This window comes from Natator depressus, chromosome 6 (assembly GCF_965152275.1).
Source record: "Natator depressus isolate rNatDep1 chromosome 6, rNatDep2.hap1, whole genome shotgun sequence".
Lineage (NCBI taxonomy): Eukaryota > Metazoa > Chordata > Testudines > Cheloniidae > Natator > Natator depressus.
Window position 1 is genome coordinate 32,475,253 of NC_134239.1, and position 22,701 is coordinate 32,497,953.

General features: G+C 40.1%; 1 protein-coding gene across 1 annotated transcript; it reads left to right on the forward strand.

Annotated features, from left to right (window-relative positions):
- Positions 1-251: 251 nt before the first annotated feature.
- On the forward strand, positions 252-16,716 carry PSMA1 (proteasome 20S subunit alpha 1). Its single transcript, XM_074954957.1, has 10 exons — positions 252-494; positions 3,536-3,580; positions 7,932-8,033; positions 8,617-8,720; positions 9,819-9,907; positions 10,681-10,751; positions 11,650-11,779; positions 12,542-12,621; positions 15,252-15,356; positions 16,457-16,716. Exons 1-10 carry the CDS (start codon positions 492-494, stop codon positions 16,511-16,513), a joined length of 786 nt encoding a protein of 261 aa, XP_074811058.1. The 5' UTR covers positions 252-491; the 3' UTR covers positions 16,514-16,716.
- Positions 16,717-22,701: the final 5,985 nt, after the last annotated feature.

Sequence of the window (22,701 nt, forward strand, 5' to 3'; positions counted from 1 at the left end):
CAGGCGGGTGGCAGCGGGGTCACCGGTGATTTTGCAACGAAAAGTGCTAGACCGGCGACGCGGCCTCTCACTGCCGCTTCACAGACACACGGGGCAGTGACGGCGTCTGCGCAGGCTCGCGGCCCAGTCACGGGTCGGCCCTGGACCAGGCACAGAGCACCTGCCCGCCCAGCAGAGAGAGCAGCGAGCTTCCGTCCAGGAGACGGCCCGCGCCTCATAGGCAGGCTTTGCTGACGTCTCTCACTCCTCCCCGGTCTGGCCCCCGGCTAGGCAGTGCGCACGCGCGGTTCGCGTAAGCCGCTGAGCGTTCCGGCTCCGCAGGGCCTCGGCTGGAGCAGGAGGCACAGCCCCATCCGCCCTTCGATCGATGAATCTGGGAGCGGCTACTCTTCTCTGGGGAGAGGGCGGAAGTTCTAGTCTCTCAGCCCAGACTTATCGCTCGCGGAGCAGCTCGCCGGTCAGGAGCTCGCGCCGGAGTGGGGGGAAGGAAGATGGTGAGGAAGGGGTCGCTAGGGCGGGGCCGGGGCCGGGGCCGGGGCCGGGGAGCGGGCACCCGTCGAGCCCTGGACCGCTGCCGAGCCCGGGCTGACCCGGTGGCGGGATGTGGGAGGGGCCGTGAGTCAGCGCTTCCCATGTGCGGCCGGGCCAGGCCGAGGGGGATGTCCGCGCGCCGCTCCGGCAACCGGCGGGGACAACCTGGCTCGGCTTCGCCCTTAGCGGGTCCTGCGGCTTCCTCCGCCCGGCCCGAGCCCAGCGAAACCCGCCCCCGCCCTTCACAGAGCAGCCGACCCCCCCCCCCACCCGCTCCCCCCCGAGCTCCCTCCATTCAGAGGCCGGCCTGCCCCACCATAGAGCATCCGCCTCCCTTCGGAGACCATCCCCCAGAGAGACTGACTCCCCGAGCAGCCCCCTTCCCTGCAGTCTGACCTCCCGCTTCACATAGATCTTCTCCTCTCCACAGCAACCCTTCCTCCATTCAGAGACAGACAGACCCCCCCCCCCCCACACCCAGATACAGGCCTACCCCAGTCTCCTATAACCTCCCATGTTCTCAGCCCACACAAGCCAAATCTGTTTCCCCATCTGAGTCCATTCCCCATGAGCCAAGTTTAATTATAGTAGCTTTTAATTTCTAATTCCGAAAAGACAAGTGGAATAACAGATAACATAAAATCAAACCCTGTATACTTTAGATATGCTTTACTGTGCAATAAGAGAGAATATTTTACAAGTCACTGTATATAAACAGAAAAAATACTCGCAAGTGCAAATATCTGGGCCTAATATTATGTACATGTATTATGTTATGTGCTAGTGGTGTGAGTTATCATGTAAATCCAAGAGTTTATGATGCTTTATGCCATGTTAACAGTAGTATTTTGCTGTCATTTCAGGTTAATCCCCGTAGTAGCTATGTACAAGAAGCCATTATAAGGAAATTACATACCTGTAGCTGTTGTTTAATTTTCTTATAATTGTTTGAAATGCAAACAAACTCTTTATTTCAGTGCATTTTGAAATCATTAGTTAACTAACTTCCTGTAAGGGGAAACAAACACTTATTTTTCAGTAGAACAAAAATCAGAGCACAGAAAATGAAACAATTGCAGAGTTTTGAGCCATGAATGATTCAGCAAGGTACCTGAGCATGTGCTTAACTAAGCATGTTTGTAGCCCCATTACTTACTTAAAGTTACAAATGCTTAAGTACCCTGCTGAACTGGGGCTTTAGTTTAGGAACAATGAACTGTTGGGTTAATGGGTCCATGTGCCTCCATTACACAGTAATCCTTTGATTTTGCTGAGACTATCCACAGGCCCAGGATTCTGTGTGTAGGGTGCTTATTTCAGGAAAGGGGCCTAAAGTTTTAATGTATACATGGCAAGCTAGCATTGCCTATCAGCTTAATCACAGTTGGCTTTAGAAACTTACAATTCATTAGGCAGTAGTTTTTAATTGACCCATCAAGAATGAAGTAGAAAACTGCCACTGTGTAAGACACATTTGTATTTTACAAATCATCTTGTGTAGCAATGGAATCCTACGCTATAGTCTCTTATAGCAGAGATGACAGGAATAGCTGTAGTTCAGTCAGAGTGTATAGTGTATTTTTGGGACTACAGCATCTCTGTTCACCAAAAATAAGGTTTGGACAGAACTGGAACAGAACAATTGAGCTGGGGGATTTTGAAAGGCCATATGTGGAACAGTAGTGGGAGGACTGAATTGCTCTAGTTTCAACTGTTTTAGTGCTCTTCATGCTAGCACTAAACCAATGCAGGCTGAAATATAAATCAATATTTACCCCCTGGAAAAAGAAAGTCTAATCCAAAATGTATACATCACATTGTAAATCATTTGTAACATCTTTGTGAGTGGATCGACTGTGTTTTATAAGTGTACAGAGGACCTACAAAGTTCATAGCACAATAAATTTATGGAGTATAGATAAGACCTTGGTGTAAAGATAAATGTGAAGCCCTTCCTCCTTTAGATGTGTAGAAAAGAGTATTTTCTGTTACCCCACATCTCCCTGTTCCTTGCCACTTGTCTGTAGCTAGGGTGAGTGAGGACTCCACTTACCTACCTCAGCCTCCTGTTGCTGCCCTAAGGTTGTGTCTGCTGCTTCAACTTCTGCAACATTCTGATAGGTGGGAAGTGAAGGGGGACACCTTCTACTCAACCCTCCCCCCAAGCTCTGTGTAAATATTTCTCCTCACCACAGTTAAAAGCTCCAGGGCCTATCCTGGGTACTAGTTTTTTTCAAGCAACAGCAGAATGAAATTGACTTGATTCGTGACAGGTTCACAATTGTCCGCTGTGTAATGAATACTAGCAGTGAAGACTAAACAATTTTCTATTTGCTGCAGCTCGGCATTCCTCACCAGTAACATGGCTCCTAAGAGAGCTTTGGTATCATTGATTGGCTGCCCATGCTTGAACACTCTGGCTTCCCACCCAAAAAATCTTTAGACAATTTAGAATTGGTGTTAGTTAATGCAGACAGGATTATCATTAACCCATGCAGGAAATTAATAGGAATTTCTGCATGTTTCTCAGGGGATTATAGTGCAGTGAAGCTTTCCACTGCCCCCAAACTAGCTATATCAAGATTGCTGCTCAGATGCAGACCCATCAGTGTGTAAACAGGCTGGTGATGGCTTTTGGGTTAAATATCTTTAAAAAGCATTTGTCTCATAATTTCTTGTTGCCAAGGTACTGTAGTTAGGTTTTAGGTTCACAATGCAAGTCAAATGTATACTATGTATCTTATGCTGAAAATGTTTTGCGGTGTCATTTCATGTTAAAGTAATTCAGAGCACAGTAAGTATTATGCTGATACAGTAATGTTGTGTTTACTAAATAATGATGGTAAATGTGCAGAAAAATATATTGTGGTCAAGCTCTTGTTTCAGACTGGAGAAATTGTGTATGTTGGATTAAGCAAAGAAAATTAATATCATTGAAAGCTCAAAGGCTTTCTTTTCCCAGTTTCGTAGTATTTTCATACTAATGAATTGGTTTTGTTCACAGTTTCGCAACCAGTATGACAATGATGTCACTGTCTGGAGCCCTCAGGTAAAAGAATATAATCGTGTTACTTGCTTTCCATTTTTCCTTTTCTCACTATTATGGTAGTGGCATGAAGGCAGTGGATGTCCTGTTCTCGTAGCTCAAAGAGTATAGTGCTGCGGGTGCTGCTCCATAAAGCAACTTTTGGATGTTTTAAAGCACAGTATGAATAATGTTGTGTCTTAACACACCAGGGAACTGTTAAATATGCAGTTTTGAGGATGAAGTTTGATTTTTGTTTTTATAGTTGGACTTTACAATAATTTTATTAACCAGCATTTTGCTTGTGTACAGAAGATATATTACTATTTACTAGATATGTTCTGCAGGAGTATGTTTAGTTCATTTTAAACCCTAATGTTGGAGTATTGCTGGGGGCAGTCATCCAACACTTTAGATTGCTTTTGTAATGTGAAATGTACAAACATTCAGTTATATAATCAGTGTACACAAGCAACTTGATCAATTAATATCAGGGTGGATTTGATTTAAATCAAATTTAAATCAAATTGATTTAAATCACTAGTCAGGAAGACTCGATTTAATCTTGGATTTCTACATAAAAGTGCATTCTGGAATATGTTGCTCAAACAGTTTCACTTTTGTTTCTACTGCCTGTCCCTCCCTTCTCACATTTATCTCCAGACTTCTTCTCCTTGTCCAGATCTATTCTCTCCCCAACAATATTCTGTTCATTGAACTTTTTTAAACGTTGCACTTTTAGAGAGAGATAAGGGACTGACTCTGTGTACACAAATTTGTGGAGGGACAATAGGGTTGAGGTCTGTTATTTCTCACCTCCTATATTTATTTATTTTAAAACATTTCTGCTGTTAACAAGCATGTTATCTCTGGAGACACAAATCCACAGTTTGAGAACTGCAAAACTAAGCATCTTTGATGGTATCTTTTTGACCAGGGGCGGGCAAACTTTTTGGCCTGAGGGCCACATCGGGTTTCTGAAATTGTATGGAGGGCCGGTTAGGAGAGGCTGTGCCTCCCCAAACAGTCAGGCATGGCCCGGCCCCCTATCCGACCCCCCCAACCTCCTGCTTCTTGCCCCCCGACGGGACCCCCGGGACCCCTGCCCCATCCACCCCTCCCTGTCCCCTGACCACCCCTGGACCCTCTGCGCCTGACTGCCCCCCGCCACCCCATTTGACCCCCTCCTCTCATTCCTGACCCCCCCCCCCAGCTGTCCATCCACCCCTCCCTGTTCCCTGACTGCCCCCGGACTCCACCCCCACCTCTGACTGCCCTCCACCGCTTCATCCAACCCCTCCTCTCATTCCTGATTGCCCCCCCAGGATCCCTGCCCCATCCAACCACCCCTGCTCCCTGACCATCCCTGGAACCCCTGCCCCTGACTGGCTCTCACCACCCCATCCAACCCCCCCCCCCCTTCTTCCTGACTGCCCCCTGGGATCTCTGGCCCAATTCAACCCCCCTGTTCCCCGCCCTCTTACCACCCCGACCCCTGTCCACCCCCCTGACCACCACCCCGAACTCCCCTGCCCTCTATCCAACCCCCCCGTTCCCTACCCCCTTACCGTGCTGCTTGGCGCACCGGTGGTTGGTGGCGCTGCAGCCACGCTGCCCAGAGCACTAGGACAGGCAGCCGAGCCAGCCATGCCACTGTGCAGCAAGAGCTCGTAGCTCTGTTGCTCAGAGCATTGCGCTGACTGTGCAGTGAGCTCAGGCTGTGGGGGAGGGGCCAGGGGCTAGCCTCCTGGGCCAGGAGCAGGGCAGGAAGGTCCCACGGGCTGGATGTGGCCCGCTGGCCGTAGTTTTCCCACCTTCGTTCTAGACTAAGCACTGAGTCTCATGAGGTAGATAGATTATTTAGGTTAATCTTTCTATACAGAAGCCCCTGGAACCCCATAAGATTGGGTCCCTAATCCATGAACTATTGGAACTCATTTACAAAACTTTTTTCTTAAACTTTACATTAATATATTGTCTCATACTATAGAATTAGAATTTATAATCCCTATTCCATGATGAGATATTTTTGAGCTATAATGAATCTTAATTAAAACTATCTTTAGATAGGTTTTTTTCCTCAAAATCACTTTATCAAAAAAATCTGATTAAAAAAATCATTGATTTTTAACCACCCTGATTAATATATCGAATGAGATATTTACAAACATAAAATGGAGAGTGGGAAAATGCAAAGAATTGAAGAGTTGAATTACAAAAGGACAAGATGTCTCTGTGATGCACTAACATTCTGTAGTTACAGTGCCTTGTCAATTTTCTATGTATTTACTTGGTATCTGCTGTAATATACAATATGTAATTATGGAGGCCTCACAATGGCTCGAAGTTAAGGCTGCATAGAGATTTACATGTAGCAGGAATTAAACCATTTGATATGAATAATGTACCTTTTCAAAACTTAGAGGTTAGTGTTTGAGTGCAGAATGAATCTTCTGAAAACTAACAAGCAAACCTCTTAATTGCATAATTTTTAGTGAGTCCAGTCTTTTTCTGATACTTGTAGCAAATTACAGAAATTTTGAGATCTGAAAACTGACTCACTTCTAGATTTTAGCAAAATCAGAGATGTAAGCTATTTTTAAAGTTTATTAATGTTAGTGTAAACTGTAAAAATTACTGTTTCTGCATGGCAATTATTATTAGTGAAGATTTTAATCAAATACAAATTCCGGAAAATAAAGTTTCAACTAATAATGGTTTCTAGCCTCTCGTGAAAATAACCTTGAAAACTTGAGCATAAAGCAATGCATTGTTGTCTGTTTTTACTTTTTATTGGGTTTTCAAGTTTATTTCAAAATCGTGAGGCTTAGATTTGCCTTCACAGATCTTTACTGTGAGATAATGTGCCCTGTTATGAGTGACAGATCTCATTTCAAAGCAGCTAACCAGTTGGGTAGTGTGTTTGGTAGTGTCAAGAAGCCAGACTGCCACAGTTACAATCTTACAAGTTTGCCCTCGGGCCTTCCCTATTCTGTAGTATTGACTGCAGACTGGTACATGTCTGGTACAATTTTCAAACTATGGTGTTGAGATCCTTGAATGAAAGGTATTATGTTACTACACTGTGTCTTCTGTAAGGTTGCCCATCACCATAGTATGTGAGTGCTATACTCCTATGTTTGCCAAAGGCCTACCCAATTCCTATCTTGCCTGTCTGATATAAAACCCTGGTGTTGTGTTGTAACTTAACTATCCACAGAAGAAATCTTAAACTTGATATGCCCTTATGTTTATGCCACATATACTAAGCCATATGAAAACTGCAGCAAACATGGTTTGAAGCTGCATGTGAAATGCTGAGGCATGCGGGATTTAATATGCCCCCAGGCACCAGTGTTCTAGGATGAACAGGCAAGTAATTGCTCTTAATCAGATATGGTACTTGTTAGTGATATACAAACATTATATGGGGTGAGACATAAGTGCAGAGTTCACATTCTAGGTACCTGAATTCTGCATTTTAGTTCTTTCCAACTTTTTCATCTGTGTGACTTTAACTTTGAATTTCCTGGTATACATCTGTTTTATTTTTAAAACTGTAATGTTCCTTAAGATATTCGTTACTGATGCCTAATTACTGCCTTAACTACTGCTCAGTTTTATTTTTTATCTGATATTATTTATACTTTGTTGTACCTTGATACTATGACAAAGATGTGTTTAAAAAGGACAATTAAAATAGCTATTCTCCACAGGTTGAAATTACTACTCCACAAACTCTTGTTTTTTAAAAAATAAACAAATAAAAATTAGTAGGTGGACTTAAGGCAGTGGTGCAGCAGATGCAGTGGTGTGACGCCATATTATTTTTTGGATCTGTTGCCCTTTATGGTGCCATAAAGGAGTAATCAGGCCTTAATGGTGCATGCTGTCAATCTTTCTATTAGAGTCAAGAATATACATTCAAAGACTGGAAACGATTTTGACACATGACTTGTGATCTTCTGTGTCAACCATGCAGTTCTTAGTCAATAAATAGATGTATATGGGACAGCCCATAATGGTTTCAAAGTACTCTGTGACAGGAAATGTCTTATCCCCTATTACTGAAATTCCTTCTTATCTCAGTGGAAAATAAGAGTGTTTTAGATGTTTCTGGTAGATCTTTCACTGTTGTGATAAATGTAAAACCAACAAACTCACAAATCAGATAAAGGTCTGATTTCGGTTGAGACTGAAAACTCTGTTCTTAATTAATCTTGAGTGAAATCTTGGCCCACTTAAGTCCATGGCAAAATTCTCATTTACTTTAATAGTGCCAGGATTTCACCCTTTGTGTGTAGTTATTGCAGAGTCTCTACCTTTCTTATATGGAGAATCAATTTTAGAGTTGTTAATTTACTTCATTCTGTAGGGCCGAATTCATCAAATAGAATATGCTATGGAAGCTGTCAAGCAAGGCTCAGCTACTGTGGGGCTGAAGTCAAAAACCCATGCTGTTCTGGTTGCTCTAAAGGTAAATTTAAGAAAAAACATTGGAATTACTTTTTTCTTCTTGCAAGCGCAAACACGGTAAATCCAAGGCTTTTATCATTGTTCAGTTAAAATGTCAGATAAGGGGAGGTAAATTTCTGGTTTGGGGCAGGTGAATTTTATAACTTTTTTTTCTTTTATACATTAGAAAGTAAGATTTACACATTTTCATATGTTTTAGCACTGGTGTAGAACTACTAATATTTTGATTAATCTGTGATAAAATGGGTCTTAATCCTGTGGTAGAAATGGAAGAAATTGATGAAATTGTCTAGTTATAAAGCCAAATATATATTGGTTCAACTGACCCTCCCAAATAAAGAGGAAATAAATACATATAAAATATTTACAATCCGCTTTTTTTTCTTCAATACATTTCTTATTGGGGTGGGATCAGCCCTTTATGTCTTATGTCTATTGCAAGGTTACAGATTTGGGGCTGTAAGTGTTCAGTCCTTACTGATAGTTGCTCACAATTTTTTTTAAGCATTGTCCCTATTGGCTGACACATTGTTTAAAGTGTGCTGCAATAATTTGTATGACTAATATGGTTTTTTTGTGTATAGAGAGCACAGTCTGAATTGGCAGCTCATCAGAAAAAAATCCTGTATGTTGACAACCATATTGGCATCTCAATTGCTGGGCTTACTGCTGATGCAAGACTGTTGTGGTGAGTGTCTTATCCCGGGTCTACACTGGGGGTGGGAGATCGATCTAAGTTATGCAGCTTCAGCTACGTGAATAATGTAGCTGAAGTCAGTGTACTTAGATCTACTTACCGCGGTATCTTCACTGCGGTAAGTGGATGGCTGACGCCCCTTCCGTCAATTCCGCCTGCGCCTCTTGCCCTGATGGAGTACCGGAGTCAACGGGAAGGCAGTCGCTTTATTGCGTCTAGACTAGATGCGATAAATCGACCCCCGCTGGATCGATCGCTGCCTGTCGATCCAGCAGGTAATGTGGACGAGCCCTTAGTGACTAATGTGTACAGTATTCTAGTAACAATGAAGTAAAAAAAAAAAAGAAAACAGACTTCTCATACTGTCATTTAATGGGGCCAGCTAAGAGAACTTGCCTGTGGTTACTGGTCTCGCACTAATATGCAAGAGACCAGGGGTGAAATCCTTGTCCTATTAAAGTAAATGTCAGAACTCCCATGGGTTTCAGTCGGGCCAGGGTTTAATTGCTCGGCTTTATTCCCTATCCAATCTCTTGCTTCCCCAAGCTCGTTGAGACTGAGCAGTCTCAGAAGTGTACATCACACATTGGCTACTAACAATTCCTTCAGCTAGTGATGTAGATCAACTCTAGAGAGGTATTCTTTTGAACTCTCAGCTGGCTGTGTGGTTCTGGCAAACGAGATAAATATAAAATGAGCAAGAAGGATTCCTTGGTTGGGTAGAAAGGGACAGAAAAGGCATACAAAGAGCCACTTACATATTCATTGCAATAACATTCCAAAGGAATATTTCCTATTCATTTTTCATTTTCATCCAAATAACCCCTCTTCACTGCATATTCTATAAACATCTGTTTTACCTTCATTCATAGTGTTTCATCTGTACAATATTCTTTCAGGCATGTGGTCTTCTATACAATGATGGCTCATAAAATGTAATTTTATAGTGGCATTTTTGGTCTTCATAGGCAATGCTGAAACCGTAATAAAAATATACACACACACACACAAGTTGAAAGAGGAAAATGTCAAGTTGGAGGAGCTTCCTTCTGTTTGTGATCCATGTATTTTTATTTTCTCTTCTTATAGTAATTTCATGCGTCAGGAGTGTCTGGATTCTAGATTTGTGTTTGACAGACCTCTCCCAGTGTCCCGTCTAGTGTCTCTAATTGGAAGCAGTATCCTTTTTATGTTTTAGATATATATCTATATCTATACTGTCTTTGACATGTAATGACTCCATGCTTTTCTTAAAATTCAGTTCAGTTTTCACTTTGATGTGTTTAGAACTCTTTTATACCAAAATATTTATTTTATTTGTTTTATTTCAAGCAAAGATTACCTTGAAAGTTACAGGAAATAGATGCAAGGATCTTGTTTGTTCTTTGGGAGGACATCCTTTCCTCATCCATGGAATCAGTAGACAAGGCAATGAAGTGCCATGCAGGAGACCTACTGTAGAATTGGAAACAATTTTTTGAATACTTGTTTTCTGGATCACTTAAAAAGCCCCAGATAATGTCACTTTCTGATGGAAAGAGCACATTTAATGTTACTGCCTCATTCCTTACTTACATGCCTTAATTGCCTATCTCTGGAACACACTAAGCATTTCGTACATCCATTGTACCTGATAAAAGCAAGTGCATCAAAGGGAACGGGGATGAAATTGACCTGACTAACATAAAATCAGTCACTCATATTACTTTCCTGAATATTCCAGTCACTTTGTTTGGGGAAACTAATTGCTATAGGTCTGATTGGAGGTTAAGAAGACCTTACCATTGGTGCTCAAGACAGATGATGAGATCTGTTTCTCTGGAACAAGTTTTTTCACCACAGAAATGGCTAACAAACCATATAGCAGTTCTGATGGAGTTTTACTTGGATTAAGAATAAAATTTAAAAGGTATTAACTTGCTCTTTGTGAAGAGTCCTTAGCTTGTTTAAGAAACCCAGATACCAACACAGCGATATGGCAGAAGACCATATGGTGTAGGACTGCTCATTGCAGGTTATGATGTAAGTACACTGTGTGTGTGTGTGTGTGTGTGTGTGGTGTGTGTGTTTCTGTTTCAATTTATCCAAAAGAAAAATGCAGCCAGTACAATATTTCACTTTTATAGCAACTAACATTTTGTTGAGAGGGAGGCTGACTAGAGCAGTACTTATCAATATTCATCTTGCTAGAGGAACCTCTCTTTTTCTAGACCCTGAAACTTAATTCTCATAAATGTTCAATGAAGGTAATTTTTCTGCAGGTCCCTGGAGTGGGTATTGATGCATATATGTATACATATACACACCTAAACCCATGTGGCTTAGAATTTAAAAAATGGCTAATGATTTTGGGGCCCAAAATGAGACACTTTAAGGGGGCTTGACCTTCAGAGGGTGGGCGTTAACCACTTCTGAAAATCACGGCCCCTTTAAGGTGTTTCGAATTGGTTATCCAGTTTGTTCTGTATAGCACAGACAAGTCACTGTTCTGATGATCTTACAAACTAAGCAAGTTGAAGGTAGTGGGCAGCCTGATTGAATCTTGCATGCCAGGGTTCAGCCCTGAACAGGTTTGTATTTGTACACGTGGGAAGCACTGGGAAATAGGTCATAAAATGGGAGCTATTCATAATATAAGATCAGTACAATTTATAGGATTTTACAGAGAAACAGGGTTTTCAGTGCCATCCATTGAACTTACATAAAAACGTCTGATTAAAAGACATAGTGAAAAGGGGAAATTTAGAAAATTGAGGCTTGAAGCAACTATGTAATAACTGCGATGTGAAGCACAGTATAAAACATACCTTCATGCATATATGACACAAACATCATGTAACAGAGTTAGTGCTAAAAAATATTTTAGAAAACTGCATGCCTTCCTGTGAACAGTTTATAAAATTCACACCTTTTTTGCCAGGATATGGGTCCTCACATCTTCCAAACTTGTCCTTCTGCAAACTATTTTGACTGCAGAGCTATGTCCATTGGTGCTCGTTCACAATCCGCCCGAACTTATTTGGAGAGACGCATGGCTGAGTTTGTTGACTGTAAGTGGTGAGACTCTTCTGTTGTATTTTCTAATGATCTTTAAGTATATGCTTGTTTTATTTATATCGCATCTTATCTGGTAATATTTATTTACTACTGTGCAGAAGGCGAAGATATAAGAGTTGAATAGAAATAACCAATGTAAATCAGGAGGAAGAAAGAAACTAGATTCAAAACACTGCAGGTTTTCATGTCTAACTTATTTCAGTTGTTTAGCAGGCCAAATGGAGGAAAAGTGTCTGCCTGGAGAACCTGAGAGAGAGTTAAACAGGAAGAATGAATTTTGTTTTTAGAGAAAGTGATGTTCCTTCCATTTCAGAGAGAGGATAGTATTTCAAGATATGCATGTTATTTGTCTGCACAATATTTAATCTGTAAATAAGAAGTGGATTTTAAATCCCAAATTAATTTTATTTTTAATAATTATCAGAGGCCACTGAAGAGCTGTGGGGGAGTAAAGCAGCTCAGGTATCATGGCCCAGAGACCATATAAGTACCTAGATGGATTTATTTGCCATTAGCTTAGAGTGTAATACTACTTTTGTGATTTAATTGTCTTGAATGCAGGGAAGGATTGGTTCCTTATGGGCATACTTGGATTTCCAGTTACCTATCAAAGAAGCAACATGAGTAAAGCAGTTTCGGGACGGAGCTAGCCAGACTATTTTTCCAGCTAGGAATGGAAGGTGGGGGAGGGAAGGGTCTCAGGAAACAATATTGTACAGTTAACTGTTTTTCTGATGGCAATGTATTGTTTGTAGGTAACCTGAATGAGCTAGTTAAACATGGTCTGCGGGCTCTCAGAGAGACCCTTCCTGCAGAACAGGATCTGACCACCAAGGTAAACACCAGGATCTTCCTCCTTACTAGAAATTACCGAGACACAGTTGATGTTAAGTATGGGTGTGTATTGTAATCCTCCTTTTAAGTGTGGGAGTCAAACATTAGTATTTAGGTACAATATATTTAAGTGTGAGGCTAATTCCATATACTATCAGTGTACTATCAGTTCTGAGTCTTAATCTTATCAATTACAGTGTAACTTTCTGAACTTTTGGTGTTTGACTTTAACAAAATAATGTTATTGCTAAATAGAAGACTGTTTCCCTTGTTAGTGAAGTCTCATAAATTTCTGTGTAAAATAGCTCTTCTTTATGTTGTTAACTTTATTGATGATTATTTAAGATTTGTTGAACATAGCAAAATTAGTTACAGCATAGAGTAACTCAGCTTCATGCTTAAATGTTCATTTACTTTTAACTGGAATCTGCTGTTGGTTTCTTCGAGATAAAGTATTTACCTTCATGTTTGTGGGTTTTTGAAATACACTGTACTGTTCCCCTAGAAACAATATAAAGGGGGCTGGAGCACTGAGTCTTACCTTAGATTTCTGACCCTGAGACCTTGTCCTTTGGTTTATAAGATAGGTTTTATATATTTTTTCATTATAAGGGAAATTTTAGTATCTTAAAATTTTTCTATGGGGCTCATAAAATACTGTCAATGAGAATTTTTCATCTGAACCAGTTTTTTTTTAAACACTTATATTAAGGTCACTTTAAAAAAAAAAAAAACTACTGTGTAATTTCTTTATCCCCTTTCTGGCTACTAGCCCCCATTCAAAACTATTTGTTTGGCCTAGCCTAGTCTTGCACATTCTGGAGCTGCTGCAGAACTCCTTGAGCATAATATGAAGCAAATTGTGCTTCCAACACTTTCACATGCCAAGCTCAGTGGAATCCCAGATGGTTGTGTTGGTCATCTTTCTTTGTGTTCGATGTGCTTTTTCTTATTTACACTTTTTGAGTTTCACATACTTAATACCTGGAGTTACATCTTAAAATTTCTAAAGTAGTAATGAAATGTGTTTGTTCATTCATGCCTATGTCCAAGTATTCATTAAATATTTTACATGTCTAGCAATATTATTATTCAGGTACAGAACAAGGCTATTGATAAAAGGCATATGGCCGGTGGGATGCACAGGGATGCAGGCACGATTTGCGTTGGTTATCGTTGTGCCTCATATGGAGGACTTAAAGAAGAGTCTTTATGGATTATTAAATAAGTAAACCTACACATGAGAATAACAAACCATGAACACACAACAAACATTTTACAAAGTCTTGAACTTCCTTGGCCAATTTCCTCACCTGTTATTACCTCTACCAAAAAGCCATACCTTGTAACTCTGTTTCCATATCACATTAAGTTCTTCAGTTTGATCATTCATTTTACACAGTTCTGCCATGTTAATTTACCGTTCTTTTAAGTGTCGTGCCACTTTCTAAGGATCCATCTCTTTGCACAACGTAGGACAATTTTAGTCCATTCCGTAAGAGGCTTTGTAGTTTTATGTATTGATAAAAATGATGATATAATTCTGACTCGGCAGGTAATATGATTCCACAGTATTTCTATAACTTAACACCTGGCCGGAAATATCTGATATTAGAGCAATGCCAAATAAAATGTGAAATAACCATACTTAGTTCCACACTGACATCATTTATTAAATCAGATGTGCAGAAGTCCAGTAAATTCTATGCATAATTTAAAATTGTTACTAATTTTAGCCTTACTAGCAATCTTATAATATAGTCCAATATGTTTTTACTATTATTTTCTTAAAGTATATGTTTAGATCACATTCCCATATCCTTTGAGAAACTCAAGTGCACGCATAGGATAAGAGACAATGAGAGAAGGCTGCAACTTTTAATATATAAAGATTTATGGAAGATGACTGATACTCTGGGTAATCAGATAAATAACGTGAAATTCCATTAATTTTAATTGAAATGAAATCTAGTTTGTTTAATGCATTGGGATTACTCTGGATTTACACTGGCATTGCTAACATCAGAATCTGGCCCTAGGTCTGTTTGATTATCTTGAAGTTTATGTTAAGATAAGTTTTGCATTTTGTTTTTGGTGTCAGGAAACTTAATACAATAACGTTTTCTTATACTCTTTGGGGTTGAACCAAAATCCATTGAATTCCAAAAGGAAGAGTCATGCACATTAGTGGGTTTTGAATCAGAGTTAATAAAAGCTTTTCATCTTAGACAGTTTTGTTTGTTTAAAATATTTTACACTAAATACATGCTGAAACCAGCAATTTTAAAAAATCATATGGTATGTTTGTTTATAAATGCTGAAACACAACCAAAAAATGAAGGGAGCTGAACCTGTTGTCTGAAATAATCAAACTGCCTTTTTGGCTGATACGTTTTGGAACATGATAGCATCCTTGTAGAGAGTGAGCCTCCCTCACTTTCTTTTTTCTAAGGAAGCCTGCCATAAAGTAAATCTGATACAGAATTTCCTTCCTTAATTTGATTCACTATGCCAAATGTATCTTAATCTTAGGAGGAAGCTGTAGTTGATATATTTCCCAAGTAAAAGCTGCATAAAGTTAGAGATTCGCAAGAGACAGTTTCTCAGTTCTTTTAACATTGTACTTAACAGAATGTTTCCATTGGAATTGTTGGCAAAGAAATGGAGTTTACTATCTACGATGATGATGATGTGGCGCCATTCCTGGAGGGACTTGAAGAAAGACCACAGAGGAAGGTATGTGACTTAGTTATCTTTAAAATAGTTTGAGTTGCTTCCTGTTTGAGGTGGTATCTATAATCCTCTGCTATAAGACTGAAGATGAAGGCCAAGAAGTCTATTTAACCAGACTGGTCTGAATTAGCAGAAAGCTCTCTCAAGTTGTTTCCATCGTCTCACCTTGTCTGTGCCTGGCTACTGCTGTCAGAACTCCCACTCATATATCTGCAACAAAAATGGATATCTCAGCTTCTGAAACCCATCCCCTTATGTAATTCCCTCCTAATCCCAGTCTCGGTATTAGCTGTCTACTCATTACCTCTTGAGGAAACTAATGTAACTCTTCTCCTCCATTCATACCTTAATTAATCCTGCTAGCTCTAGATTAAATCTCTTGTATCTAGATGGAGGAGTAGGGAGGTGATCAGAAGCTGAGGCTGCATTGTTTTTTGTAGGTATGTGAATGGGAATTCTTAGTGCAGAGTTTTGCATAAACGGTGTAGGGTTAAAAGGATTTGTGTAAAAGCCTGTTCTTTGATTGGTTTATAATGACCCTTGGTTAGAGTACCTGGATTTGCATAATTGACAGATGCACAGCAACTACTCTGATGGCTGAAACACTTCTGTTTCAATATATGTATTTTTGCATGAAACTTCTTAAATCCTTAGTCCATCATTTGGACAGTGGGAGGTAATGGAGGCTTGATAGAAGCTGAAGAATCACTTGTAACTTGCATAAAATAGAGCAGATTGCTTCTACCCTGTTGGTAAAGTGCTTTGAACATGTCAAGCTCTATACAAGTGTAAAATATTATTACCCTGACCTTTTAACTCAAAGATGTAGCTTACAGATACTGTAAATCCCACGCAGTTCTGCCATGCCTCTGATGAAGGTGGAGTATTATATGTTGGGGCCTGTACACCTCTGCTTGCCTTGTTTCCATATTAATGGGGGGGTTATGGGAGCTTCATTGTACATCTGTGGGCTGCATTTTGCCAGCCCTATCACACAGTTAATTCCTGTGCAAAGCTGTCTCTTTCCTGTTTGACTTCTGCCCTTTTATAATAAAAAAAAAAAATAATAAAATAAATACATTTTTTGTATTCCTCTCCTTAAGCTTGCTCCACCTGCTGAGGAACCTGCAGAAAAGGCAGAAGAACCAATGGAACACTAATATTTGTGGATAAGCCCATGTGTTAACCTATATATAACAATATAGGAATGTTCCTCCATTAATCTTTACCCTGAACCAAATGCATATTATAGTAATTAGGGGAATTAGTCCTAGAGTATTTTCAAATATCCCTAAACTGGCATCACAGTTGTCATACCTTTTCTCTGAAAGGAAAGGTATAATCTTTTTTTTTTTTTTTTTTTTAAGTACCAAAATACAATCTGTTTTGTATGAAGAGCATATTGTCTTGTAAGGACATCTGGAATAAATTTTTCTTTCGTGAAACTTGCTGTATTGATTTGTTTTAAATCTGTTACACAAAAGAATAATTGGTCAAATTACTTGCATTATCTCTTCATATATCTTTTCAAGGCACACACCAGAATGGTGTCTAGGTACCAATAGATATTTGACCATGTGTTATATTAGCTACTAAAATAGTAGCTGATCAGTGGGCTTCATTACTTTTTTAAAATGAATTTAGTGCTCTTGAAAGGTGCTGAATTGACAAATGGAAAATGAAGGTCTGTTTATCTTCAGAACAGATCCAGAAGCATAAGCTTCTCTGCATCTTATCAATGTCTCAACCTTTACCTGGAAGTCTAGTAATGAGGGTTGTTCACTTCTCTGTGCTGTCAGTTCTTGGCATTTCTGGTGAGGCCTCCGTTCGATGATCTCAGCTTTTATTGATGGTGGTTTAATGATGTTGGATCCCTGCTCATTTAGAAATGAACTGAGTCAATAAATTCATTTCACAAGAGCCACTAAAAATCATCAGGTTGGTAGGGACTTTCAGAGCACTAACTGGGCTAAAATGAACTGATGAAGGAAACTTATGTAATTCTCCTATTCCTGAAACAGGCCATTTCTTCTACCAAATAAATGGTGAGTTGTGGGATTGGGACGAGAGACGTTACCAGCCCCAAAGCCATCCTGACTGCGTTGTGACTTATTAACTATGTGCATTTTATGGATCTCAGTCTCCAGCACATGACACAATCCGTGTTTAGCCACAGTTTGGGTTTAAGTTGAATGCTGTAAAATCTAAATTACCTTTAATAACAAGACTTTCCATGCCACAGTTGTACAGATCAGCTTATCTAGTTTCTCACTGAGATTCCATAGTTATAGATTGTGATATGCCAACTGAAGTTATAGTGAGTTTCAAATACATTTTTCACTTAGCACAATGGCGCTCTATAAATGTGATAAGCAAATGAACTCAGCATTATTTTCGTTTCCACCGTGTTTCACACTCGTATCCTTTGTATTAGCATTTAGTGTTGTAAGAAAGGTATTTGTAAGATACAAATGTGTAGGGGCATGGATTCATTGTGTCTTAAATGTCAGGTTAAAAATATGTTCTTTAACAAATTTTGTTGTGTAAGTTTACTAATCTCACATTGGTTATTTGCACTAACGCACAATGCTGTCATGTTGGGTTGCAAACACTATATGAGAGTGTTTAAATACTTAAAACATTTTTATTTCAAAAATGTTAGTGGGATTTGTATTTTCATAAAATCACAGAAATGTAGGGCTGGAAGGGACCTCAAAGTCACCAAGTACAGTCCCCTGCACTGAGGCAAGATCAAGTAAACCTAGACCATTCCTGACTGGTATTTGTCCAACCCGTTCTTAAAAACCTCCAGTGATGGGGATTCCACAACCTCCCTTGGAAGCCTATTCCAGAGCTTACCTCCCTTTATAGTTAAAAAGGTTTTTTTCCCCTAATATCTAACCTAAATCTCCCTTGCTGCTGATTAAGCCCATTTACTTCTTGTCCTGCCTTCAGTGGATATGGGGAACAACTGATCAGTCATTCTGAAAACATCCCTTAACATACTGAAGACTTATCAGGTCCTTCCCTCATTCTCTTCTCCCCCCCCCCCCCCAAAAAAAAAAAACCCCAACAAAACCGAAACCTAAACGTGCCCAGTTTTTTCACCTGTCCTCATAGATTAGGTTTCTAAACATTTTATCATTTTTGTTGCTCTCCTCTGGACTCTTCAGTTTATCCATCTCTTTCCTTTACTGGACTGGATGCACTACTCCAGCTGAGGCTTCACCAGTGCCAAGTAAAGTGGGACAATTACATTCCGTGTCCTACATACAGCACTCCTTTTAATGAAAACCAGAACAATATTAGCTTGTTTGGCAACTGCAGCACACTGTTGACTCTCATTCTAACCTAGCCAGTTATTCCCCATTTTGTAGTTGTGCATCTGATGTTTTTTTTTTTTTTTTTTCCCCAGTTAGGAAGTGAAGTACTTTGCACTTACCTTTATTAAATTTCATCTTGTTGAATTCAGACCAATTCTCCCATTTGTTGAGGTAGTTTTGACTTCTAATCTTGTTCTTCAAAATATTTGCAACCCCTCCCAGCTCGGTGTTATCTACATATTTCATGAGCATGCTTTCTACTCCATTATCCAAGTCATTAATGAAAATATTGACCAGTACCGGACTCAGGACTGACCCTTGAGGGATCCCACTACATATGCCCTCTGAGTTTGACAGCAAACTATTGATAACTTACTCTTTGAATAAGGTTTTTTCAACCAGTTGGGCACCCGCCTTATAGAAAATTCATCTAGACTGCATCTCCCTAGTTTGCTTATAAGAATGTCATGTGGGACTGCATCAAAAGCCTTACTTAAATCAAGGTACATCATGTTTACTGCTTCCCCCGTATCCACTACGCCAGTAGTCCTGTTAGAGAAGGAAATTAGGTTGTTCGGTATGATTTGTTCTTGACAAATCTCTGCTGGCTATTCCTATTTTCCTAATAATTCTGTTTTCTTCTAGGTGCTTATAACTTGATTAATCATTTGTTCCAGAATCCTTCCAGGTATCTAAGTTAAGCTGACTGCTATATAAATCCCTGGCTCCTTTTTGTTTTCCTTTTTAAAGACAGGTACATGTTTGCCTTTCTCTAGCCTTCTGAGACCTCACCCATCTTCCATGAGTTCTCAAAAATAGTGCTAAGAGTTCCAAGATTGCTTCAGCTAATTCCCTAAGTAGGTGAGGATGAATTTCATCTGGCTCTGCTGACTTGCGTGTATCCCATGTATCTAAATATTTTTTCCCTATTTGGCTTGCACTCCTTCCCTCTTGTTGCTAATATTGTGTTGAGTATCTGGTCACCATTTCATTTTTTAGTGAAATCTAAAGCAAAATAGGCATTAAACACTTCAGCCTTCTTGGTGTCAGCAGTTATTAGCATTCCTTCCCTGCTAAGTAGAAGACCTGCACTTTCCTTTGTCTTTCTCTTTCTCTCAATTTATTTGAAGATCTTCTTATGATCTTTTATGTCTCTTGGCAATTGTAATTCATTTTATGCCTTAGCCTTTCTGATTTTTTTTTTTCCCCTGTGTGCCTGTGCTATTCTTTTGTACACCTTATTAATTCATCCATGTTTCCACTTTGAGGCTTCCTTTTTGATTCTCAGCTCATTAAAGAGCTCCTGATGGAGCTATATTGACCTCCTACTATTCTTATTGTTAGCTTTTGTGTCTTTCTCTTTAAGAAACTGCCAGCTCTTATTCCCTTGATTTTCTTCCCATGGGACTTAATCTCAGAACTGGTAGGTAAGTCTGCTTTTTGAAATCCATTGTCCTTATTTTCCTACTTTGACCCATTCCTTTCCATCGAATCATGAAATCTATATCATAATCACTTTCATCAGTTGCTTTCCACTTTCAGATTTGCAACCAAATCCCTGTTAATCAGAATCAAGTCTAAAATGGCTGTCCCTCAGTTACTTCCTTCACCACCTGAAACAATAAGTTGTCTCCATTGTCTTCCAAGAACTTATTGGACACTTTGTGTTTTGTCATATTATTTTTCCAACAGATGTTGGGGTACCCGAAGTCCCCCATTACCACCAGGTCTTGTGTTTGGGATATTTCTGTTGTTTGTTCTAGAAATGCCTTATCCACCTTCTGATCTGGTACTCTACAGCAGACCCCTCCCATGGCATTGCCCCCGTTTTTTACTCCTTTTGTCTTTACCCAGAGACTTTCACCTGGTCTGCCTTTTACTTCCTTCTGGCCCTTGGCACAAGTATAACACCACCTCCCTATTTATCATGCCTGTCCTTCCAAAACAAGCTATGACACACTTTACCATTTTTTCAATCATAAGACTTATCCCATCAAGTCTCCCTGATGCCAATTAAATAATTGACCTTTTGTACTAAAATGTCCAGTTCTTCCTGCTTTATTCCCTGTTGTACTCCTGGCATTCGTATATAGACATCTAAGATGTTGAGTGGATTCCCCCACCATTTTCCCTCTTGTTGCTCCTATGACCATATTTTAATTTCCATTTCACCCCCAACATTCTAGTCTTTGGTTAAGGTCACCTATTTTTTACACCTACCTTCAGGCTTTTGTCACCTGCCCCCTTTGAACCTAGTTGCAAGCCATTCTCACTAGGCTGGTGACTGTCCAAAGATGCTTTCCCCCTTCTTGGACAGGTAAACCCCCTTTTCTTCCCAGCAGTTCTCCCTCCCAGAACAGCACTCCATGGTTGAGGAAGCCAAAGCCCTCCTGTGACATTCTACACCTTGGAGGAGCGTACTGAACCCCCCATAGTCCTCATTTTCATATAAGCGTGATCTTACATATAAAGCATGCCTTGCAAGGTATCAGGGGAAAGGTTATGATCTGCTGAAAGTCATTTCTCTATCCATGTATGCATATCATTAATGCATATGAAGTTATGAGAATTCTATTGTATGGAGGTCATTAAAACATGCTGTAAGTTAGGGAATCAGCCAGATATTAGCTCCCTGGAGGCAACAGCAAGGAAAGTAACCAATGTCCGGGCAGGGGTGTCAAACAACCTATCAACAGCCATTGTCCAGCAAGGGAGCTACAATGCAGTGATGGACCTGCATGAGGCCACACCAGGGGAATTGCTTAGCCTTGCTTGGAGAGACTCAGCAATGCCCCCAGACATGCCTGGACTTGTGCTCCCCAAGCACATGGACTGAGGGTATAAAACAGACAGAGTGGACACATACTGGGCCCTTCTTCTGCCCCCACCTTTGCTGCAAGCAACTAAGACACTGAGAATAAGACAAGACTCCAACAGAGGAGATTGGCCCAGGTTTAAGGAACAAACCTGTAGATTAAGGACTGTAATATCCAGTGGCATGAGAAAAACTGCTTAATCTAGATGTTGTCCAGTCTAATAGTGTTGAAAGTTTAGACTGCGTGCTTTTAGTTTATTTTAGTAACCACACTGACTTTTTGCCTATCACTTAAAATCTGTCTTTGTAGTTAATAAAGCTATTTATTTGTTCTACCTGAAGCAGTGCATTTGGTTTGAAGTATCTCAGAGACTCCCCTTGGGATAACAAGCCTGGTACATATAAACTTCGTTGTTAAATTGACAAACTCATATAAGCTTGCAGCGTCCAGCAGGCATAACTGGACACTGCAAGACAGAGGTTCCTAGGGTTGTGTCTGGGACCGGAGATATGGGCTAGTGTCATTTGCTTGTACAAGCCAAGGAGCTTACATGCCAGAGGCTGCATGTGAACAGCCCAGGAGTGGGGGTTCTCACAGCAGAGCAGGGTAAGGCTGGCTTCAAGAATTGGAGTGACCTAGCAGATCACTGGTCCAGATAACATGAGGGGAATGTCACACCTCCCATCAACACCATCTGCACAGCCACGTATTCATCTGCAGGATGCATATGTGCTTGCCAGGCCCTTACCCAGGAAGGAGAGTGGTTTACATTTAGAGCACAGTTCCCCAAACTAATAGACCCAACATCTGGCTCAAAATTGTTGTGCAATCCACCCACTTTCAAAACCTCCAATTCTAACCAGGCAAATTTTTTAACTGTAAACATAACAGAATCAACTAAATACAAAAATTTTTAAAGCAAATTTTAATTAAAGAAAGTGCATTTTTAAACCCCTATTTAATGTGACTGTTTTGGTGATGTAAGATGCTATGCACAAGCTTGAACTGGAGAAATCGTTTTTAGGTAATTATTTCGTTTTTACTTTTGCTAAGACTCATCAAAATAGAAAGGTGTAACAGAAATGTGAACTTTCGAACTTCAGCAACTAAAGCTAAATGGTGCCAATTCAGAGACAGCCAATATCTGAGTTCCTGGATTGTGGAAATCAGTTGCCGGATTTATGGGTGCTTTCAAGTTGGCTTCTCTGT